The sequence below is a fragment of the Sparus aurata genome, chromosome 11, assembly GCF_900880675.1.
Source record: "Sparus aurata chromosome 11, fSpaAur1.1, whole genome shotgun sequence".
Taxonomy (NCBI): domain Eukaryota; kingdom Metazoa; phylum Chordata; class Actinopteri; order Spariformes; family Sparidae; genus Sparus; species Sparus aurata.
This window is the reverse complement of record NC_044197.1, coordinates 30340953-30363877: the sequence shown is the minus strand read 5'-3', so window position 1 is coordinate 30363877 and position 22925 is coordinate 30340953. Positions and strand designations below refer to the sequence as shown.

Sequence of the window (22925 nt, the reverse complement as noted above, 5' to 3'; positions counted from 1 at the left end):
AATTTGAGACCTAATTTTAAGGTCACATTGTGAAGGTTAAAGGAGAACTTCGGTCGATTTAAACATGCAGCTTCATTGCTCAAGCTACCCTTGACTTGCCAGTACTGAAGACGCGAACAAATTTGGTCCAGCCATTACAGAGCTCCATGAACGGAGACTTAGCATTGACAGCTAACAGCATGGGGTCAGAACTTTACACTGTGTTTTAAAAGGCTTAACATGCTCCACATCTCACACCAAAAGTTATGCAACATCAGCAGACACCTTACAACACAGCACTGTAGCGTGTATGACTCAAAATGAATACAAAAGTAGTTAAAATAGTGTGTTTGTGCAAGCAGCTACTTACCTGTTTGTTGACATCTGCGTCTTCCGGTAGCTAGACCAAACTAGCATATCCATCGAGTGTGCACTTAACAGGCTTAACAGGCTATTGTAAGGCTCATGGCTCATAACAGGCTGTAACATGGACATGTACATTATGAACATGTACACGAAAATGCTGGATTATGTTTCCGTCTCCGTCAGTGAGGGAGTAAGTGCACGCTCGACAGATTGACTAGTTTGGTCTAGCTACCGGACGACACGGATGTCAACAAACAGGTAAGTAGCTCTTTGCACAAACACACTGTTTTAACTACTTTTTTATTCAGTTTGAGTCATACCCGCTACAGTGCTGTGTGCTAAGGTGTCTGCTGATGTTGCATAACTTTTGGTGTGAGATGTGGAGCATGTTAAGACGCTTAAAACATAGTGTAAAGTTCTGACCCCATGCTGTTAGCGTTTAATGCTAAATCTGCATTCACGGAGCTCTGTAATGGTTGGACCAAATTTGTTCGCGTCTTCTGTGCTGGCAAGTCAAGGGTAGCTTGAGCAATGAAGCTGCATGTTTAAATCGACTGAAGTTCTCCTTTAAGTTAAGGATAAATGTTCAGCATTTTATTTTTTCTGCACCCTAATGCTTCTATTTCACAATAATTCAGAGAGAATATTATAGCCTACTTTTCACTATATTTCAATTATTTGACAGCTCGAGAAAGCCCTACCAACTTTCCAGATTCAGATTATTAATAAGAAAATGAATAATGATGTAGCCCTATTAATAATGTATGTTATGCTATCCAGCAGTATAGATAGTTAAAGATGGCATTAGCCCCTTTACCAGCCGTGGTAAACTGATACTTACAAATTAATGCATTTATAATTGTAATGCAATTATTTAATATATAATTCTGACAGGGACCATTCTTTTATGTTTAGTTTTGGTACTTTACATATAATTTGCTATGATAATACTTCTGTACTTTTAGCTACTTACATTTTGATTACAGGACTTAGCTAGCTAACGTACTACAGCCTATGTCATTGCTTGTAACAAAGTAGGCTATTTCTACACGGTTGTCATGTTACTTTTACTTAAGTAAGTAAGAAGTACGAATCCACCACTGATTGCTGTTGTATAGGTTTTTAGCCAAGAGTATACAATTTTCACCTCTGACAGTTTGTTGAAGTAATTGTCAGCCTCCAGGATGTTGCTACCTCTGCCATTTTGGATTCTAGCTGCTATTCTTGGGGGTTGCAGGCTTTGGCGGCCATTGTTTATCAGTTTTGGCCAGCTCCTCCAAACAGGCAACCAAACATCCACTGCATTTGGTGGCTAAAACTGTTTGCCTCTTTTTCAGGATGTATCCACCAATGGGAAACTCCTTCACTTTACCAAGGTAAGTACATCTGCCACTACTGACATGTTTATTTGACTGAAGCATTTCAGTCTAATTTCTTGCTGCTTCACAATTTCATTGCTGCCCCTTCGCTAACCTAGGATACTGCTAATGCTAACCGTAGCATTTCAGCAGCATTAGCGCTTTTAGCTGTTTGAAAACACTTTACTTTACTATTGCTTCATAATCATAATTTCCCATCCATTGTGGTTTAATAGCTTTTCAGCTTTCTACCCAAGTCATTAGCCGTTTTTATACTGGGCAGCAAGCCACCAATTTGGCTGTTCTTTTTAGGGCTGTGTTCGCGGACTTAAACAGAGGGCGGTAAATTTGTGGTCTGTTTTGGTCCTTTAATTTGCCCCTCAGAGGGTACACTTTTTTCCACCTCCAGCAATTGCATGAGATGAGTCAATGACGTGCACTGTTGTGTGATCCACAGCCGGGGAATTTTAAAACCCGGAAACAGCTGATCACAGCACTCAGTCCATCACTTTATCCGCGGACGTCAAGATTAGCAACTGGACAGCCGCTGAGATCCAGGAGATCCTAGCGTCTCCTCAGTCTCTGTAGCTGTCTTCGTTGTCCGCTTGTTGTTGTAGCGGCAAGCCACTAACGGTTGCTACTTTCAAATTAAAAGCCCCCCAATTAGAACCCAGGTCTTAACTTCAATGGGGTGGAAAGTAAAGCTCTTATTTTGAAGACAAATTCAACCCGCTTCACTGTTCACGCCGAACTTATTAAGCCTGGTTTATGCTTCTGCGTCGCGGCGACGGCGTAGCTACGTCGTCGACCCTACGCCGTCATTGAGCATTCGTAGTTCTGCGTCGAGGGGATGCGTTGTTCCGCCAAGCGGCTAGGGGTGTGTGGCTGTGTCTTTGTTTGGTTTCGGGGGGTTCATATCGGATTCCTTGGTTTTCTTCCGGTCAGACAGTAAACAATGGCAACTGAGATGGAGTGGGTGTTTTTGGAAAAGCTCGTGGATATTGAACAACAAATGCGGTGGCAGTGTTGTTATACTGTTGACCGGAAAAGCAACTGCCGGAAATCACGTTCTGAGCGGACCAATCACAGTCCTTGCCGTTTGCGTCTCGACGCGTCGACGTGACGCGTAGTCAGGATTTTTTGGAGCCGCATGTCAGGCTACGGCGTAGGGTCCGCGTAGGGGTCTGCGTCGACGACGTAGCTACGCCGTCGCCGCGACGCAGAAGCATAAATCAGGCTTTAGTGCTTCACGTCACGTCACGTCACCTCACGTCACATATTTACGCCTACCCCAGTGGCGGCCAAGTAGCTGCTTTTGGAAAAGGAGGAATATTACACCTCCCTTTTAGATAGACAAGGCAGCACATTGCAGCCTTTACCTTGCTGCAAATGTGCCAACTTTTCTATCTAAAAGGGGCTATAGATGCTGTTGTAGAAATCACTTATTTAATCACAGAACAAAATATAGGGATACAATGTTAATGCAGAACAGAAGCTCACTCTCTTTGAAAAAGCCTGCTACAGCACTCTGCAGCAGAACCAACTTCACCTCAGACCACATTTTCGCCTCAATTGACCTCAGGCTGATGATCACTTACTTTTCAAGTACAGTGAAGGTTTCTACAGACAGAAGCACAGCTGTGCCATGGGCTCACTGGTGTCCCCAATATTGGCCAACGCATACATGGAAGAAGTTGAGAGCAGAGCCTTGATTGCCTTCACAGAAACTGCTCCTAGCCACTGGTTCATGTATGTGAATGACACCTGGGTGGAATTCAGGGTAAAAGCCTTCACAGTATGCTGTGGACAATCACATCAAGTTCCCACGGAAAGATGTCAGTGGAGACAGTCTGCCATTCTTGGACCGTGCAGTACACATTGAAAAAGATAGAAGCCTCAACATTGAGGTGAACAGAAAACCTACACACAGATCGATACTTGCTGTTCAACTCAGGGGAGCACTTTAAACCTGTGGCTACCCAAACTGGACCTTTGTCAAAACCTACAGAAGATCCAGAGCAGACAGAGAGGAGGAGACGTGAAAAAGTAACATTATCATTCCTTATGTTGAAGGAACATCTGAGAAACTCAACTTCAATAAACACCATATCCTGGTTCCCTTTAAACCCAGCAACACACAGAGGCAGTTACTTGTCCATCCTAAGGACAAAACTACCAGGCATAAACAGAGTATTGTATTTGATGCTGTTCAATGCAGCCAGGACTGCAAAGAGTTGCCCTAACTACTCTGAAACTCAAAGTTCACACATGACCTTAACGACTCTGTAAGGACACTCCCACACAGAGTTTAATAGCCTGCAACTCCCCTCCAGTTAGGTAGAACTGAAGAAGCCTCTTCTTGTTGAAGCCTCATCTTGTTGTCTATAATTTATATGTGTTCCTTCTATATATTGGAAAGTGGAAAAACAGAATAGTTTGTAATTCAAGATGAGTATACGTGTTCACTGTGATGATTGTCGCTGTAGACTCATTTAGCCACTTGTAAGCAAATGCTGTTTTTAAGACACATAAACGCTTTATTATTCAATTATGGGGCATTGAATTATGTTTTTTATGTCGTAGAACAAAATGTATAACTATCTTAAGCCCATAGTAACCAAAGTAGTGAAATAGGTTGCAAATTTAGACACAGCCCTGGTCCTATGGCTGCTGCATCTACTTATTTGCATTGCTACAGAGTCAAATTAATTACACAAGCTTATTTTTGGACAGGTCCTTCATAATGCCTCATGCTGCTGGGTTCCAACACAGTAATCTATGATACATAGATACATTAGAAGCTAATACATAATTTCCTCAAGTCTTGTCTTCATTTTTATTTATTTATTAGTGGCTTCTTGTATCATTATCCTGGTCTATAGTAGAGGATACTGCTGCCATTAATGATGTCAGTAAAACTGTTGTCCATTCACATCCCCTTCCTCCAATACTAACATCAAGACAAAGTCTGCATGGCTTTAAGCACACATAGGACGCACAGTTTAATTTAGATTTAACCCAGTTATAAAAAGTGTAGAATAACTACTGAGACTCAAACCTCTGTCTTTGGCTGTGTCTGAAATCACCCACTCATTCCCTACTCCCTAGTCACCACATAGGGAGCCCATAGTGGACTATATAGGGAGCTCATCGGCAGAAAGAAAAACGTACTTTCAGACACTACTCCGGCGCCGTTAATGACGTCACTACTGTCGCGCAGTTGAAAAGTGAATTGAAACCTCCAACGCTCCGTTCGTAGCACAATGCATGATGGTAAATATTGCTTGGTTAGGGACCATAGGTTGTACACTAATTTTCACGATGCATTGTGGAATACTTTGAGTGCACTATATAGGGTATAACAGTTACCACTAGACATTCGGAGAGTACTACAAAATGGCATGGTCATTATGTAGTGCACTTAATAGGGAGTAGTGAGTGATTTCGGACACAGCCTTTGTCATTAGATTGATGAAAGACCAGCAGTTTAACAATCATAGCCTCGACTCCAAGATAATAAATCATTACACCTGATGAACTTCTTCAACTCGCTACACAAAGTAAGACAGCGCAGTACCCAGCCAGCAAGTACTTGTTCCTGTGTGTACTGAGTGCGTGCTTTGATTTGTGTATAAGGCTCTATTGCACTGTGCTGGTAATGAGTTATGCAAACGGCTGAAAGTGGACACCAGCCGAGACGCCAGAGGAGTCCAGGCGAAAACAGCACATTCCTCCGGAGTCCTCATACCAGAGGGAGACAGAGGAAGAAAAAGGGAGCCAGCAGAGCTAAGTAAAATGTAGGTTACATTTCAAATACAGATACAGTCTATAAGGGCAAGCCGCGTCCTGTCACACTTTCAACACTGAATCCAATAATGTTTCCCCAAGCCGATATACACTTATACACTATGCACGTTTAAAATACAAGCTTAAAGACAAATATATACTGTATATGTGTATAGAAAGGGGTAAACTGGTGGAATAGTTGTGACGATAAATAAAAGAATTTGAGGTTCACTTTGCAAATGTGAAAACAATTCTTTTGGAGAACTTTGATTTGAGCTTGACTCACTTTTATCATAAAATACACATTTCATTCACATTTCGCAGGCCGTCATTTATGCTACTGAAATGAGAATTTCTTCATGGTGAGTTTTAGTACAGGTTATCTTCATCAACAACATCTAAGAAAATATGAGTCAGCCCCGGGTGTAATTCAAGCGAAAATAGGAACATCTTTGCTTACTAATAGGAATCATTTTGATGATCTTTATGCTTTAATTGAATATTGCTGTAATAAGCTAAATATGTACTTTTTCTATCTACATGAAGAACACTCTTGGGATTCTGGTCATTTTGTTTTGAGTCATACCCTGGAAATGTGGATGTCCTCCCCACTGTCCTGCCTGTCCAAATCATCCAGTTTCAGAAGAAGATACAGACTTAAGATGCCTCAGTTTCAAAATGAGAGGTGTCTGTCATTCGTAGGATCTATAAAACAGACATTACATCAGTCCATCACATGAAACTATCACTGGCTCGGCTTGCCTATCCCTTGTCTATTTGTTTGTGTGCTAATTTCGTCTGAGCTATGTGAGTGTGAGAATCTGAGGCTGGAGAAGCCCTTCTCACATTAGTCATGCTCACACGCATTAGCACAAGCCACAATTAACTCTATACAAGCCTCATACAAAACCATTTGTTTGTATACTGTGTCTCATGCGTGGAATAGAACTCTTTAATGGGAGTGCTCCTATTGTTGGTTTACTTTTGAGACAAAGAGTTGGACAAAGAGAGAATTATTTTCATCAACACTTCTCAATGAACAGTTGAGCCCATCTAAATGACACAAAACTACAACGGTATTCGGCTGTAGCTCAGCCGCTTATTTCTGTTACTGAGCACTGTCTACCTGGACGCAAAAATGTTAGAGAAATATTGATCAGGACAGGGATAATGTAGAATGATTGTTAAATGCTGCAATGCAAAAACTCAGGGCTCAGTCTGATCTCATTCTCACGAACCCACAAAGATTCATAGCAACGCGGGCTTTCCTTTCTAATCAACGCATCACTGATCTTGTCCCTTTGTTTTTTCTTTTGACATGAATGTATTTTTTCCAGGATGCTGCAGGCTGGCTCTTTGTGTAAACCTGGAGTTGGGGAAGATAATTGTCCCTGCTGAAGCCCCCACGTGTGCTCAGGTGAGTGTGGACTTTTGTATGAATGAGACATGGCTACAGAAAAACAGTTTAAATGAAGGAAGGTTAAAGAAATCAGCTGAGGAACAGAGTTGTTTCAGGACCTTGGACAGGTCCCGCGGGATTAACCTGTTCTGCAGCCAGGTTTCAGAAAGCTTTAAATCAAAATTCAAATTTTACTTTGAGTGCATTCAGACCTGTCTGATCTATTATTTATCACAAGGTAGTTCATTTTAAAACCTGCCCTGACAACATGATGTCACATTTGACTTTTACTGTCCTGCGTAGTAGAAATGATAAATAGAGTTATAAATCGAGTGGCAATAAGCCCCCTGTCAGCCGAGGCAGGAAGACTGAGACTAATAAAAATATTAAGCTGACACTGACAGGCTTTAACTGCTCAAAGCACCACAGCTCTCATACTTTATGAGGAGTCAATTACATCTGCTTCCTACTGGATTATGTCTACATAATAAACCGGTTTATACCAGATACGGTATGCTTAGTGTAGAGGGCACCAGCTCGTCTGGATGAAGAGGTAGAGTGAAGTGCTGTTGGACAGAATTTAGATGTCAGCGCTGATGACAAGTTTGTGACGCATGTTAGGTGACGTTGTTTTTTCCACTGACTGTCCAGATGGATGAAATGCTGCTTCACTAGCCAAAGACTATTGCTGTTGCATTGCTTTGTGAAAGCAATATTTTTAGTACACAACAGCAGAAATGTTATAGATGCCAGTAGTGCCTCATTAGTGCTGATTTGAGCTGTGGTCTGATTAGTCAGTGATACTCTACTTTATCAAGGAAAAGAACATTTCTAAAAATCTGTTCACATCACAAAAAACAGAACCCCTCTTCTTAGAGTGAACGCAAATATGAGGCCACCCACAGATAACACCAGAAACTTAAAGATATCATAGTCAAACAACCTATACTCAGTTTTTCCTGCTACTAGCCAGAGCAGTGGAGGCTTTTATACAGCAAAATAATTCATTGTGTTATCATTGGGAAGTAGTAAGATAATGTATTAATTCCAATGTTGTACAAATTCCTAAAATCTGTTTCTTCATTAATTATAGAACTGTTTTCATTGTTTACATCATTGTTTACATCAGAAAATACATCTATTGGTAAACAACCAACATATTTTTGATTCAAGAAAGTCAATAGTGAAAATGTTCCAAAATTTCCATAGTGTTAATGTCAAGAAATTCTTTAAATTCCTGGATTGGTATCTTCTGCAAAACCCTTTTACTTTCCTTCTCTGCCCAATTTCATTTTAATCTGAAAACATCAGTAACAGCTTGGTCAAATCTGTCAAAGCTGTAAGAAAAAGCGATGATCTAGACTGCTTCTCCTTGGCATTAAAAGGAGTTATTATAACTAAGGTTCAGGAACTGGACCACGCCACTCCTCTTGCCTATCTGCCACTCAGGTCCAGCCAACCTAACCACCTGCGTCTCATCAACCTAACCACCTGCGTCTCATCAACCTAACCACCTGCGTCTCATCAATCTAACCACCTGCGTCTCATCAACCTAACCACCTGCGTCTCATCAACCTAACCACCTGCGTCTCATCAACCTAACCACCTGCGTCTCATCAACCTAACCACCTGCGTCTCATCAACCTAACCACCTGCGTCTCATCAATCTAACTACCTGCGTCTCATCAACCTAACCACCTGCGTCTCATCAACCTAACCACCTGCGTCTCATCAACCTAACCACCTGCGTCTCATCAATCTAACTACCTGCGTCTCATCAACCTAACCACCTGCGTCTCATCAACCTAACCACCTGCGTCTCATCAACCTAACCACCTGCGTCTCATCAACCTAACCACCTGCGTCTCATCAACCTAACCACCTGCGTCTCATCAACCTAACCACCTGCGTCTCATCAACCTAACCACCTGCGTCTCATCAACCTAACCACCTGCGTCTCATCAACCTAACCACCTGCATCTCATCAACCTAACCACCTGCGTCTCATCAACCTAACCACCTGCGTCTCATCAACCTAACCACCTGCGTCTCATCAACCTAACCACCTGCGTCTCATCAACCTAACCACCTGCGTCTCATCAACCTAACCACCTGCGTCTCATCAACCTAACCACCTGCGTCTCATCAATCTAACCACCTGTGCCAAATCAACTCAACCACCTCCGTCGCCCTGATCCCATCACCTGTGAAACCTATCCAAGCCAAACTATCTCTCTCCTGTTCGTGTCAAGTTCTTATAACCCTCCCCCCAGATCCTCACCATCCCACAGCAAGAAGATATTACAGAACAGGGACCCGGGCCATCCAGCACAGGAACCATGGGGGGGAGATGAAGCCACGCCTTTTAGGACGTACCCCCACTCTGAGTCTCAACCCCCCCCCCCCCCCCCCCCCCCCCGGTTCCTAGACTGTCCGGCAATCCACAGCCCCACTCAAAGCCCCCTCTTCATCCACCTTCCTTGGACACCTTTCCTCCATCCACCAACCTCGACCCCTTTCCCCCATAAAACCACCCCGACCCCTCTATACTATCCTCTCCGAAATTTCCCACTAATTTAAATAAGCTACTTTAAACAGTAAAACTTGGCATGGTCTTGTTAGTGAAGATAGCATTAGTGCAGGTGATAATTTGATAGCATACTTTACTTCCGGTTCATGCAGGCCTGCAGCATGTCAGCCTCTGCCATAATCCTCAGCATGACAGCTGAGAACAACAGCTGTAGTACCTGTAAATCTGCAGGCGATGCAGTCTTCCTTCTCTTCTTAATGGAGAATAATTTCCACCACTTTCGCCACAGGAAAGTTGCCACCAGACACACACTCCCCAGTATCCAAATATCTTTATCCCTTAGCAAGTTCTCCATGATGGAAGCCTCTTCCTGTCCCTGTTGTCCGCCTGCTGTCCGTCTTATTTCAGGCTCTCTGCCGCCTGTGGCGAAGGAGTCTCTGATGGTTGGCAACAAGTTGTTGACATGGGGTGAGACAGCAAGTGTTGATTATGAAATACCAGTAGTAGGGCTTCTGTAGGACAGCATTGAATGCTAAGTCTCCTGCTCACTACAGACTTGCACAAGTATAGGGGGTCTGCACGGTCAAGTCACCTGCCCACCCAGCTAACCATTCACTCTCCACCCAGCTTCTTCCCTGCCGCCCACCCCAAGACCAAAAAGGAGAGAACACGCTGTCTCTGAGATGAGAACGTGACAGGTGGTGTTGGGTTCAGGGTGTCGTTGCTGTACGCAGAATCAGATGCCTGTTGCTGCTGGTGGTGGTATGTTAGTGAGACCCCTGCGGTATCCTTTAACTTCAGACACAGCACTTCATGCATGCGTGCAGCCTCCTAAGTATATCTGCCCGGCAGTCACTTTGCCTTTCTATAACTCACAAACGCACACAGTCATGTGCATGCACAGTTGCAGATGCATACAATGGCAGACAGGGCGACAATCACGTGGGCCTGTAAACAAACACCTGCATCTGTGTGGGGCTAAGTTTATCCATTCTGTGGCCGAATGCAGCACTGGTGAAAAAACAAGTGCAGAAGGTGTTTTTCATTTAACTACTGTGTCCACAATGTGTAAAAGACAGAGAAAAAAGTGTAGGGCTTCTAAATGTTATTGTGCATTAATGATAACTTAAATACGCAAGATTTACCAAAAAGACCTGACAAAAACACTCAAATACACTCCAGACTGCAGTCAAGCAGATCGGATCCCTCCCCATGCCCTGGTGAACTTCAAGGGTCAACAGGGTTACAGAGCAGGACCCCTGGGAGGAAAATGATCCCCCAGTGGGAATCTGAAGAGAACCTCTGCAGGGAGTGACAGTTTGTTAATGAAACTGGTGGATAACCTTCATGTCTCTGATAACAGCGTGGATCATTGGGTATTAGTTTAAGTATGAAGAGGTGCGTGGATGAAGGAGAACAGAGCGAGTTGCAGGACAGGTGGTGGGGCAAAGGTGCAGCTGAGGTCAGAGTTTAGAGATAGGTGACAGAGCTGTTCACTGGGCAATAGGCTGAGGGTCTGAAATTACACATGGTGCCTCCCATGTAACTGGAACAGTTCTCTGAGGTGCTGGCTGGTGGTCACTTGGAAAGCACCACTGATTAATAGTTGGACAAGACAAAAAATAAATCCCAACCTAATGTAGAAATACAAACATTTTTTGCAACTTTCCTTAAATTTAATGAGTTTTTTCTCTATATGCTATTTGTAATCCTGCAAGGGGAAATTCTTTGAAAATTCTTTTCACTTAGGGTATGACTAATCAGTCAATCAACCAGTCAATCAATCACAATCAATCAATCAATCAATCAATCTAATATGAAGTGCAGAATCACCATGTGGCATCGATCCAAAAAACATATAAATAGGATAAAAAATACATGCAACAGCTACACTGATATCAAACAGATTCTGCCAAAAAAGTAAATAACCTAAAATTCCTTACTGATACATTAAAGGAGAACTTCGGTCGATTTAAACATGCAGCTTCATTGCTCAAGCTACCCTTGACTTGCCAGTACCGAAGATGCGAACAAATTTGGTCCAGCCATTACAGAGCTCCGTGAACGGAGACTTAGCATTGAACGCTAACAGCATGGGGTCAGAACTTTACACTGTGTTTTAAAAGGCTTAACATGCTCCACATCTCACACCAAAAGTTATGCAACATCAGCAGACACCTTAGCACACAGCACTGTAGCGTGTATGACTCAAAATGAATAAAAAAGTAGTTAAAACAGTGTGTTTGTGCAAGGAGCTACTTACCTGTTTGTTGACATCCGTGTGTTCCGGTAGCTAGACCAAACTAGCATATCCATCGAGTGTGCACTTAACAGGCTTAACAGGCTATTGTAAGGCTCATGGCTCATGACAGGCTGTAACATGGACATGTACATTATGAACATAAAAACGAAAATGCTGGATTACATTTCCGTCTCCGCCAGTGAGGGAGTAAGTGCACGCTCGACGGATCAGCTAGTTTAGTCTAGCTACCGGAAGACGCGGATGTCAACAAGCAGGTAAGTAGCTCCTTGCACAAACACATTGTTTTAACTACTTTTTTATTCATTTTGAGTCATACACGCTACAGTGCTGTGTGCTAAGGTGTCTGCTGATGTTGCATAACTTTTGGTGTGAGATGTGGAGCATGTTAAGACGCTTAAAACACAGTCTAAAGTTCTGACCCCATGCTGTTAGCGTTCAATGCTACGTCTCCGTTCACGGAGCTCTGTAATGGCTGGACCACATTTGTTCGCGTCTTCGGTACTGGCAAGTCAAGGGTAGCTTGAGCAATGAAGCTGCATGTTTAAATCGACCAAAGTTCTCCTTTAAATGTATCAGTAAGGAACATTATATATAACTGTAGGCATTAATTTAACTAAAATATGAAATAAATTGATATTTAAATCAAAATTCAAATTTTACTTTGAAATTTCAAAATTCAAATTCAAGTTTCAAATTTCCCCGTCTGCGGGACATTCAAGGATTTCTGATTCTGATTCTGATTTCTGTTTTAGTTGCTTCTATTATTATTTACCTTTTTACCAATTCCCATATTTCTTTACAATCCTATTTAATTTTCCATTTGATTAATGTATTCAATATTTTAAATGTATTCATCAAGGTATATATTTCTGTATTTATATATTTATTTATTTATGTACTATTTTCCTTTTTTCCCAATTTTTTTTTTCTCTATTTTCTTTTGACATTTATTGTATACATTCTCTGATTCATGATGGCAAATGAGGGGGCAATACATTTAGGACTGAATAAATTAATAACACCTAAAATGAAATGGGAATGTAATAAATAGCGGACTTAAAACAACAGTGAATAAATACAGAAGCAAAGTGCAAGAAATATCAATTCATGTCAAAATATATAAGTTAACGCTTCCATTTATTTTTCATATTTTTGATGCATTTAATGGCAAACGTATTTATATATGGGGTCCTTCATTTATTTATTGTATTAGACTTTGGTGTCAGTCCTCCACACCCATGTGCTACTGTTTAAGCACTGTATAAATAACCCTATATTTTGATTCTTATTCTTATAATAAGTCTTTAAAGTTTGGGTTTACTGTTTACACTCACTGCACTTAATTGCTTTGGACTTTGATAACAAATTATCAAAGTCTGTAAGGTGTCTGAAATGAACATGTTCTCTTGACATTAACAGTAACTTATATCATTGACCTCTGTATTCATTTTCTAAATGAGCAAAGCAAACCGGCCCACGGTCGCCATCTTGTGGCAACCAGATCTGTGGTGTTGACCAAGCGCCAAACATTCGTTTCAGTCTGCAGTTTGTGAGTTGAGAGGGTTCAAACGCATGAGAAAGAAACATTAACAGATCTGCAGCTCCCTCTAGTGAGCTTGTTGGACAGCACTCCACCTGTCTTGGCATGAAGTGCCTGCCAACAGGTGCCAAGAGCCAGAATAGTGTCTGCTGTTGGTTATTTCAGCTCCCGTCTCCCTCACCCCTGCACAGACTGCTGCTGATTGTGGTTCAGGTTGAACGCATAGCAGCATTACCCATTGGAGGAATGACGCAGTTACGCCCAGTGACACTCCCATAAATACCAGTTTTATGGTGGAGTTTAACAGTTTAGCAGTCCAGCTAATTCAGTAGCTAAATATTTGATGTGTAACAGGCAATGAATTCGAGGACTGTGCATGTGTTTTGTTTGTTTCTATGTTTGTTTGTTTGTTTTACAAATTGGGTATATTTTGTTAAAAGCATTTGAGTTTTGTTATACCTTCCAGGCAGCCACTGGTTTCCATTATTTCCACTATGAAACAGAAATCAACCAAGTCTGATGTGTTCTATGACTCTTGTCAAAATGTGCAGGAAGAAGGAAGTTAAAACTTTCTGTTTCCAGGAATCAGTGATGTATATATTGACCCTGTTTAGTTCTCAGGGAGTCGTCAGTGTGGTGCTGTGTAGTCGATAACAGTGAGGAAAATAAAGGCGGTGCATGTTACCTGCTGGTTTCTTCCTTCTAGCTCCACATGTTTAAGCTCCCAGAAGCAACGCATGGTCTCCACTTTCTCCAGGTGCCGGTAGAAGGCCAGTCGGCCCAGACGGAGGCTGTTGCTGCGGTTGCGAATGGCCTTAAGCCCCTCCATCTTTTCAACAATGGGGGACATAGGTATCGGTGGAGGTACAGCGGATGATGGGAGTTTTGCATTCTTCTTGCCAGACTCATTACACAGAGTCTTTTTGTCTGACCTAAAATAAAAAATAAAAATAAAACTTTTTATTAAACTGTATCTGTTGCAATACATTATGACATTGACCATGAATTCTTTAGCACAACAGTTGTGCAATATGGATTAAATCTACGCTTAAAAGGACGAGTCAAAGCTATGAGTGAATCAACAGGAGATAGATTTTGACAATTGTCTTCTTCAACACATAAAGTCTGAAAACTTGCTGTACACAGCTTCTCAAATGTGCCAGTTTCATGCTTTTTGTAGTTTAAATCGTTATAAATTTGAGCTCGATTTTGAAAAATGTGAAGTCATATTTTTAACGTTAAACTTTGGGAAACTGTTTCAATCATTTGGAAAATCAATATCAATAAATCAAGAATCTTTAGTAACAACCTTAATCTCATCACCAGTATACCATCCTGAATCCAAAAATGGTTGGACACTGTAAAACTTACAGTTAAAAACTGATGCTCATTCTGATTCTAATCCCAGCACCACATTTTTGGGGGGTAACGGTGCTCTAACATGTTAAGTATAATGTGATGCTGCAAAAAACATTAAACTGAGAAAAAAAATTATAATCGAATTAACAGAGGGGAATGTCTTTTTTCTCTTGAACAGAGAATCAAATACAGGAATAGTCACAGCACTTGATCCTGTAAATCCAACACTGCCACGAAGCAGACCTGCTCACTGATTCGCAACATTGCTTTCACTTGCTTGATGCCACCACTAAAATTAAAAGCATCTCTGCTTTGATATATAGCAAAATGTCTTGCCTAATCTCTTGCCCAACTCTTGTCTACACTGTTGAAATAGCAGCGCGCTCCATAAGCTCCATAGTGGTTCAGTAGTAGCGGCAGTAACTCAGATCCAAATGGGATGACTGATGATGTGCTGGAGAAATCCACCCTGACGCCTGCTGGCGACAGCTGGCTTTCTGCTGCGCTCTACCTGTTGAGCCTCTGGGGGAGTCATGGAAGATCGCTAGGGATATTTATACCTCTAGAGTGTAAATGTCCTGCCTTTGCTTGACAATTACAGAGGTCAGAGAGTGGCTGTAGTTTCAACATGTTGCATGAGCCCCTAATGCAGACCTTCAGCATCAGGGGCTTTCTCGGGGTAGGATTTCAACTCCAGTGCTAAAACTGAAAGAGTGGCCAGAGATGCACCTGTCACTGTTTTTTATGTCGGCCTTTTTACATTTGGTGATTTATTTACAGTTGTCACCGCTTCTATAATTGATTTTTACTTAGATTTTTTAAAAATCATTTTCCTGTGGAGTGTGGGCTGCAGGCGCATCAACTGTGCAGATACATTTGCACAACTCATTCATTTATATTGTTATTCGATTATGACACAAGGTAGAATTATCGCGTTTATGGGAGGATATTTTCATAATAGTAGAATTATAAAATCAATCAAGTGTCTGGGCAAACTGTAGTAGATTGAAGCTGTTTATGAGACGATTTTAGCAAAATGTCTAATATGAATTTTTGAGTAAACTCATCATTGGTTGGAGGTGTTACCATAAGAGGTTAAATGTACCCTGCAGAATTAAAAATTATCAACAATATACTGATTAATTAAGTTGTTTGCCAGTGCCCTGATACACACAAACATGGCAATTATTCACAAACTGTGCATCTATAATTGCCAAAAGTTCAGTTGGCTTTGCATTAAGTGCAATAGATAACTGCAAGCAGAGGTACAAACTAAGTTTGCTGTACGCATGTATTACTTCAATAAAGTTTTTACAGTTTGGAAGACTTTCTACTCTTGCTCCAATACATTAGAACAACAATTACTGTACTGTACTTTATTCATATAAGAACTGCAACAACATTATTTTATCACAAAGTACAGTAAGCCCAAAACATGTATATAACAAAATGTCCTTGTAGTTCGAAGTCAGTGTATCTGGCAATGCAATCTTCCAATTTATCCACAGAATTTTCATCAGTGATGCAGTGGGGGTTCTAGACCAGTTTTAATAGGGGGGCCAGGTCGGGGCCGGCTTTTTTGTTAGGGGGCACATACAACCCGGAAAAAAAGATAAATCCCTCATTCTGACAAAACAGTGTTTACAATTTCAGCATTTTTGATTGGGTAGTAAACTGCTGAGACACTTTATATCTGCCTTTCCCCTCGAAACAAAATCATTGCAAGAAATCTGTCATTGTATTATTGATGCAGACTCCCTGTTGGGGGGGCCACAGGGGGGGTCCAGACTCAGAGTTACGGGGGCACTGGCCCCTGTTGGCCCCCCCTAGAACCGCCCCTGCAGTGATGTACTGTATGTTCCAGGCACGTTACCGCAAAAACCTCGCAAAAGTGTTAATCTCTGATTGGATCTAACAGGTAGAAGTTCCACCATTACTCTCCTTCCTGTTAGGTCGCCTTCGGGGATTGACACTTTTTGTCTGCCATGACGGCTGCGCGCCGGATGGTGCTACTGCTAACGTGAGTTGTCCAAAAACCTTCTTTTTAGTAAACTCTGTGTACACAAACAATATTCTCAATGCTCGTGTTCATGTGTAGAGACCTGGTGAAACTACGAGCAAAGTTTCATGTTGTGTCGAGCCTTCTTAGTGTTTTAAAAATAGCAGTTTTGATGCTAGCGTCAGAGGGCCCCTGCACTCCATTGAAAATTAGCTTGCCCGAAAACGAAACTACGGTAAATCTTAAAAGTGCCTCTTTCATCTTAATGATGCTTTTACACGAAGGTTTGACTCATATTCAATCACAAATAAAGCCTAGGTTGCTTTTTGGCGAGAGTTTCACTTTAAAGTCTCTTAAGATGGCAAATGTGACTAAACATTACTCGAATAAAACTTTAAAACATTAACATGAGATTTCATCACCAATAGTGGTTGTTGTATGTGTTGTATATACATATATACAACTCAGAGCTACATTTTGGATACTGTGCATTTAATTATATCTGACTGGAAATACATTTGAAGTTTATTGTGAAAAGAATTCAAATGCAGGTGATTTATTTGTAGTATGTTTACATTTATGGATTACTACTTTCCTTATTAAATAAATAATGAGCACTTCTTCCACTCACAGTTGTTGGACCTGACCATCACCCAGCCTGTTGCTGTTTATGTGGTGCCTTAAAGAAGGCCTTTCAAGAACTCTCATGCATGTTTTGACGGTGTCGTCTGGAGCTGAGAAGGCTCACTGAAGAGCCCTAATGCTCCTGGGAGGCTGAGTGACCCTGTGTCACTAACTTTAAAGGGCTTTTATTTTGGGTGCTCAGTAGTACAGGGCGAGGGTCAAAGGGCACGCTATCACCAGAAATGGAAAACCTCCATCAGTGAAAAACCGTTAGGCGGCAGGAGGTGTGTGGCCGGGCAGACAGGAATTAAAGCTGAACAGATTGCTTTCCATTGTGGTCACTTTGACTAATTGTAGTTGTGGCTTTAACCGCCTGTTACATAAGGATATTGTGTATGGTATGTGGCTGTGTTTTTTTGTGTTCATGCGTGCTAGCCGTCGGTGTGCCACTGTCCAAGCAATGCTGTAGTTTGTGTATGTTTACTTTGCATGGCGGCCGTTAGTAATCCCCCTCTAAAAAATGGCAATGGGGTTCCTGTCTGTCTTCTCCATCATAATCCCTCCATGTAACTGATAGGAAGATCTGCATGTGTCTCATACCTCTTAAAGTAGCAATGAATCATGAAGACCCTGAGGACTGTGTGACTCCACACACACTCCACTGGTGTATGTTGGGATGAATAAAGATCAAGTGAAAAATATATGGAGGGTTTACATCGTTCACATTCCCCAGACATATAGTATGACAAAAACATGTAATGAAAATAATATAAAGATAACAAGTAACACTATACTTAAAAAAAACAGTTTAAAGAAAAGCAGTTTACAAAATGCTTGACGGACATATAAATAAATGGAACAAGTCCAATGCAGTCAGTAAATAGAAACATTGATAAAAGACAGCAAACAATAATCTTAAAGATAAATTAATTAATAGAAGCATAAAACATAAAGAACTCCAAAAGACAGTTCATAAAATGTATTTATTTTATAAAGAGGACACTGTTGTAGCTTGTCTGATTTCCCATGAAAGTTTATTGCAACTATGGACCCCCTACAGCAAATGCTCTATCACCCTGTATCTCAAGGCATGCCCTAAACATGGAGAGCAACAGCTGGTCCGCTCAGATCTGAGAGTACAAGCAGGGGTCTAAGGGGTGAGTAGGTCAATAATGTAAGAAGGGGCAAGGCCACTTACTTATTTAGAAAAACGGGCAATAAAATGTCAATTCTGAAGGCCACAGTTTACCAGAATTGTGAGGCGAAAAGATGGGACATGTGCTTCTATTTTCAAGTCCTTAGTAAGGTTCCTGGACATCCAGGACCTTATGGCCACAAGATAGTCTGTGATTGAGGTAACTGAGGTGAGGTCACATGGTAAAAATGGACAAATCATCTATGTAACGTCAGCATAAAAATAAAAAATTTTAGATTTGCTTATTACTTCACCCAGTAGTAACATGTAAATAGAAAACATTAAATGGCCAAGAATCTCAACACACCAGGAGATCCTTGAGGAACGCCACAGGTAAAAACTGTAGGGGGTAATTGTGGAGCCTTACTGATTCCAAGAAGGTACTGGCACTAAGGTAAGACATGAAACAGTCAGGAGCATTCAGGTCGGCCAAGTTTTCTAGTCAATCAGTCAATACGTCATGATCAGCTGTTTCAAATGCAGCAGAGATGTCTAGCGGCACCTAAAGAGTGCCACAACCAGGATCTTAACTAATCCTTATGTCATTTAAAGCGTAAAAGCCATTGCGTGTATGACAATAAAATGACAACGGGGAAACTTTTTCTCTTTTTTTATGCACATCAGCTGAGAGTATAGCAGTTTTCCAATACTTTGACAAGAAAGGCTCATTTAGATATGGGTCTAAAATTATTGAAGTTGTCAGGGCAAAGAGCAGGTTTCTTCAGAAGGGTTGAACAACAGCCAGTTTCAAACTGGAGAAAATCCTGGCAGAACCTTGTTTTCCAAACAAGATATTAGGACTTAATAATAACCCTCAGTAAATCTGACTGGGACACCAGATCAAATAAAATAGTAAGTGTGATACGCCTCAATTTGTCGGCCAATAAACAGAAGTGGCATCATTTGGTCTGTAATGCTGGAAAATGTATGGACCACAAGGGACAAAATGTCTCATGTCTCTCAATAGAAGAGATTTGACTGCAATTACAACACTATTTAAACCTGGCAACATGTATCAAATATCCCAAAATCTATTTATACTAGCTGTCTTTGGACAACTGGTCTAATTGGAGGGTACACTGGGATCAGGATGCTTTTGATGTTGTAGAATTATTTCTACATGTTCAGGACTGGGCCAAATGCAGTATCAAAGTCTGTACATAGATGTGGGGTTATTGTAACAGACTAATTGTACAAAGTACAAGCAGGGAACAATGGAGAGTGTTAAAAACAGACACACTATGAAAGACGGTAGCGACCAGTAACAACACGACAATCCTGTGTCCATTTTATGTCCATTACAATGTCTTACAGGACACAAAATTGTATGTTTTATTATGTTATTATGTTATTATGTTTTATGTTTTGTGTATTTCACATATGTAGAAAAAGAAATTGGGTTTAACAAGCAGTAAGACAAGTAAGTTTACACAATAGTTCTTGATTACGTGGTTACAGCTATTTGCAGAAAGAGCTGACCAAGATAAACATGATTAGGAGTTTAGCCATAATCAAGCAGCCCTCACCTTCAAATTTCTGTGTATATGTAAACTATTGTAATATTACTTTTAATCTGACACAGCAGCGGGTCTCGCAGTCATTTCTATTCTATTCTATTCTATTCTATTATCTGACCTGGCGTAGAGTAACACCAGCTTCAATATTGCACTCAGTATTACATAGAGTCAGGGTGAACAAGTTTTGCCCTGTCAAAATTCCATGTAGCACATTCTGAAATGAAAATCTAGGAATCATCTCGGCTTCTGCTGTGTGTATCCACTGCTGCGTAAACAGACATAGTTCTCGCTCTCAGCTAAGATAACATGAAGTGGCGGGGGGGGGGGGGACACCGAGTCTGCTGTACGCATGTTTGCTAGTGTTGTGTGCACGTCTTATGTAAAAGTAATCCAAGGCCTAACTCTGCTATGCTTTGTTTATTAAATGTGAGCATAGCACAGAAACAGCAACAAGGCAGATTAGAGGCCTTTTTTTAAGTATCAGGCCAGGACAGAGGGGTCCTGTCCCAGATGGCCTGAGTGGGAGGGGCAGCTTCGACTGGGCAGACTTCACCCCAGGGTGCTATCACTCTCTCAGGGGCCTCTGATGTCCTGGTTTAGTAGCCGCATGGAAACAGCCATCAAAGCCTATAAACCATAGGAATGTGGAGGGGGTGTCTCTGAGTGTGTGTATGGAGAAAAGAATAGACTAGTACAGAATGTTATCATCCAGCAAAATTAGTCAGGCAACATGAGCAAAGACCGAAGTTTAAAAATTAAAAACTAAAGTCATAGTCACAGTAGACACGAGGGGAAAAAGCATCCAAAGGGGAACACAGTGTTCAACTGCAACCTCATACGCCATAAAGAGGGACTAAAAAAAAAAAAAAAATACTGAACATGTATCCCAGCCAACATTCCTACATCAGAGAGGATACTCAAGTGACGGTAACCACTTTTCAAATTAATAGGACTTAGATTAAACATGTTGACTGACCAACACGATAATATTGAGTGATCAACAGGTTTATTTTTCTCCGTCTAAACTCGGTATTCCCCCCTTTCCAGCCTGCCAGCCCGCCGCAGCTTCAAAGCCAAGTCATGATCAGCATATCATCACCATTGCTCTCTGAGGTGTCCAATGCCAATAGTTGGACTGAGGGGGTTCTCTTAGGACAGGGCCAAATTGATAATGAACCCAGGCGACCCTGAAATTCTGCTTTAGGTGCTATAAACCATGTGCACAAACACCTAAGAGAGAACATAAATGTAAAGTAAATCTACAAGAGTCTCAGACACGCTCGCACATATACACACACAGGCTGCACAGCATGCACAGATATTGTGTGTCATTTGTGTCCTAACAGACATAGTCACATCGCAGCCAGCAGCCCCTCCAATCCTTCACACTGACAACAACTCAGCAACCTCTGCAGAAGAGTGTAACTGTAGAACTTCCACTCAATGTACTTTTCCATTTCGCCAAGAACAAAGCAGGGCTCTCATTTTAGTCCACTGTGGATAGAATTGCATTCTGTTTTGCACCACAATTATGTGTGAATCAGCAATCTAGAATCCATCAAATGATTTTCCTGCTTCTTTAATTTTGGATGATAGATGATGTTTGTGCGCAGTTTGTTGAGCTACAGTACACAAACCTACATAATGACACATCTCTAACAGATAAAATCTCTTTTTCGATGAGTTTTGCGATCATACTATCGAAATAGACATTCAAGGTTTTTTGTTATTGTCTTTGAACTTTCTTAGATTAAATGAGAAGAAAAATCATTATTGCTGTTATTTCAAAGCCTGGAGTAAATGTGTGCTAAATAAATCAGTGTGCCGGGTAACTTGACAAGTGGCACCTTGCACTGGGTGTAACTGATACCACAGGAAAAAGAGGTGTTAGAATTCAAAACATGGTCATTATGCGGGTTTAAGATTGCTTTGCATTTCTGGAGAATAACACAAACAGTGAGTGCATGCAGGTCAAAGATGTCCCTTTCACGATTCCAATTATGGACCGTGAAAATAGTCATAAAATAGAGTTGCTTGTCGCTTCAAGACTTCTGTCAGCGTGGTAGAAAATAGAACCCCAGAGGACTCACCCTTGGTAGTTGGGCAGATTTGCAATCACCAAAACTTTCTTCTCCTTTCCTCCCATGTCTCTCATGGGTATGGTGGAGTCCGTCTCTCCAGGTTTCCTTCCTCTTTATGTTTTTAGGTCCTGGTGTTGGATGCTCGCCTCCTCTTTAAACAGACCAGGCAAACTGATCCAGTGTGATTGGCAGATAGACAGATCAGGAGAGACGGCTCAATGGGAAGCTCTGGCTGCTTGTGGCTCTCTGTAGTGGGAGCCACAGACGCCCAGGGTTAAGCACCAAGGGGGGGAAGGAGGAGGAGGAGGAGGAGGAGGAGGAGGTGGAGGAGGTGGAGGACGAGGAGGAGGGTTTGCTGCTCTGGGACCCAGGGACCACAAGCAGGGACAGGGCAGAGGAAGTGTTCCAGGGAATGTAGCTTGTTAAAGTGGAATGAGTGGCATGCCAGAGTGCCATGTGTCCCTGCAAGAGGAGGGATGATAGACTGAGAGGGGGAGAAAGATACAGCATGGAGGGGGCAGGGGGGTGAAATGATGAAGGGGCAAAGGCACAGATTTGGGGTTTTAAAAATATATCATGTAGGGCTGCACAATATCGTTTAAAAAGAAACCAACTGTAATTTTTTTTTTTTTTTTTTTTTTTTTTTACAGATTTGTGAATGAGATGTGATTCATGATTAGTGGGGATGATCATTTTTGCATCACGATTTTCATTTTCACCAAAACAAATCTCAACACAATCTCAACGATGTGATGTTTGTCGAGGTCTGTACTAAACACAAATGTTTTCTTGGATCTGGAGAACACAATTTGTAGACCAGCATCTCAGTATCATTTATTATGTTATATGTGGATCATTTTACACCTTATCAATGTGGATATTGCACTTAGCAATGCACTTATTTTGACATTTTCGATAATATTTCCATT

General features: G+C 41.4%; 1 protein-coding gene and 1 long non-coding RNA gene across 3 annotated transcripts in view; one reads left to right on the top strand and one right to left on the bottom strand.

The window, feature by feature from the left end:
- mylk4b (myosin light chain kinase family, member 4b) overlaps positions 1-22235 on the bottom strand; it is a 39730-nt gene extending 17495 nt beyond the window's left edge. The window contains exons 1-2 of one of the 2 annotated variants that reach the window (XM_030434426.1): positions 22006-22235; positions 13907-14153 (exon numbers count right to left, since the gene is read on the bottom strand). In XM_030434426.1, the coding sequence (XP_030290286.1) occupies positions 13907-14153; positions 22006-22070 (312 nt within the window). In that variant the 5' untranslated portion in view covers positions 22071-22235. Of the gene's footprint in view, positions 1-9635; positions 9943-13906; positions 14154-22005 lie in introns of those variants that run through there. The other variant, XM_030434427.1, reaches the window with a different exon arrangement.
- On the top strand, positions 1615-6992 carry LOC115591980 (uncharacterized). The gene is made up of 3 exons (XR_003986050.1): positions 1615-1721; positions 5340-5500; positions 6827-6992. It is a non-coding gene; the product is annotated as an uncharacterized LOC115591980 (long non-coding RNA).
- Positions 22236-22925: the final 690 nt, after the last annotated feature.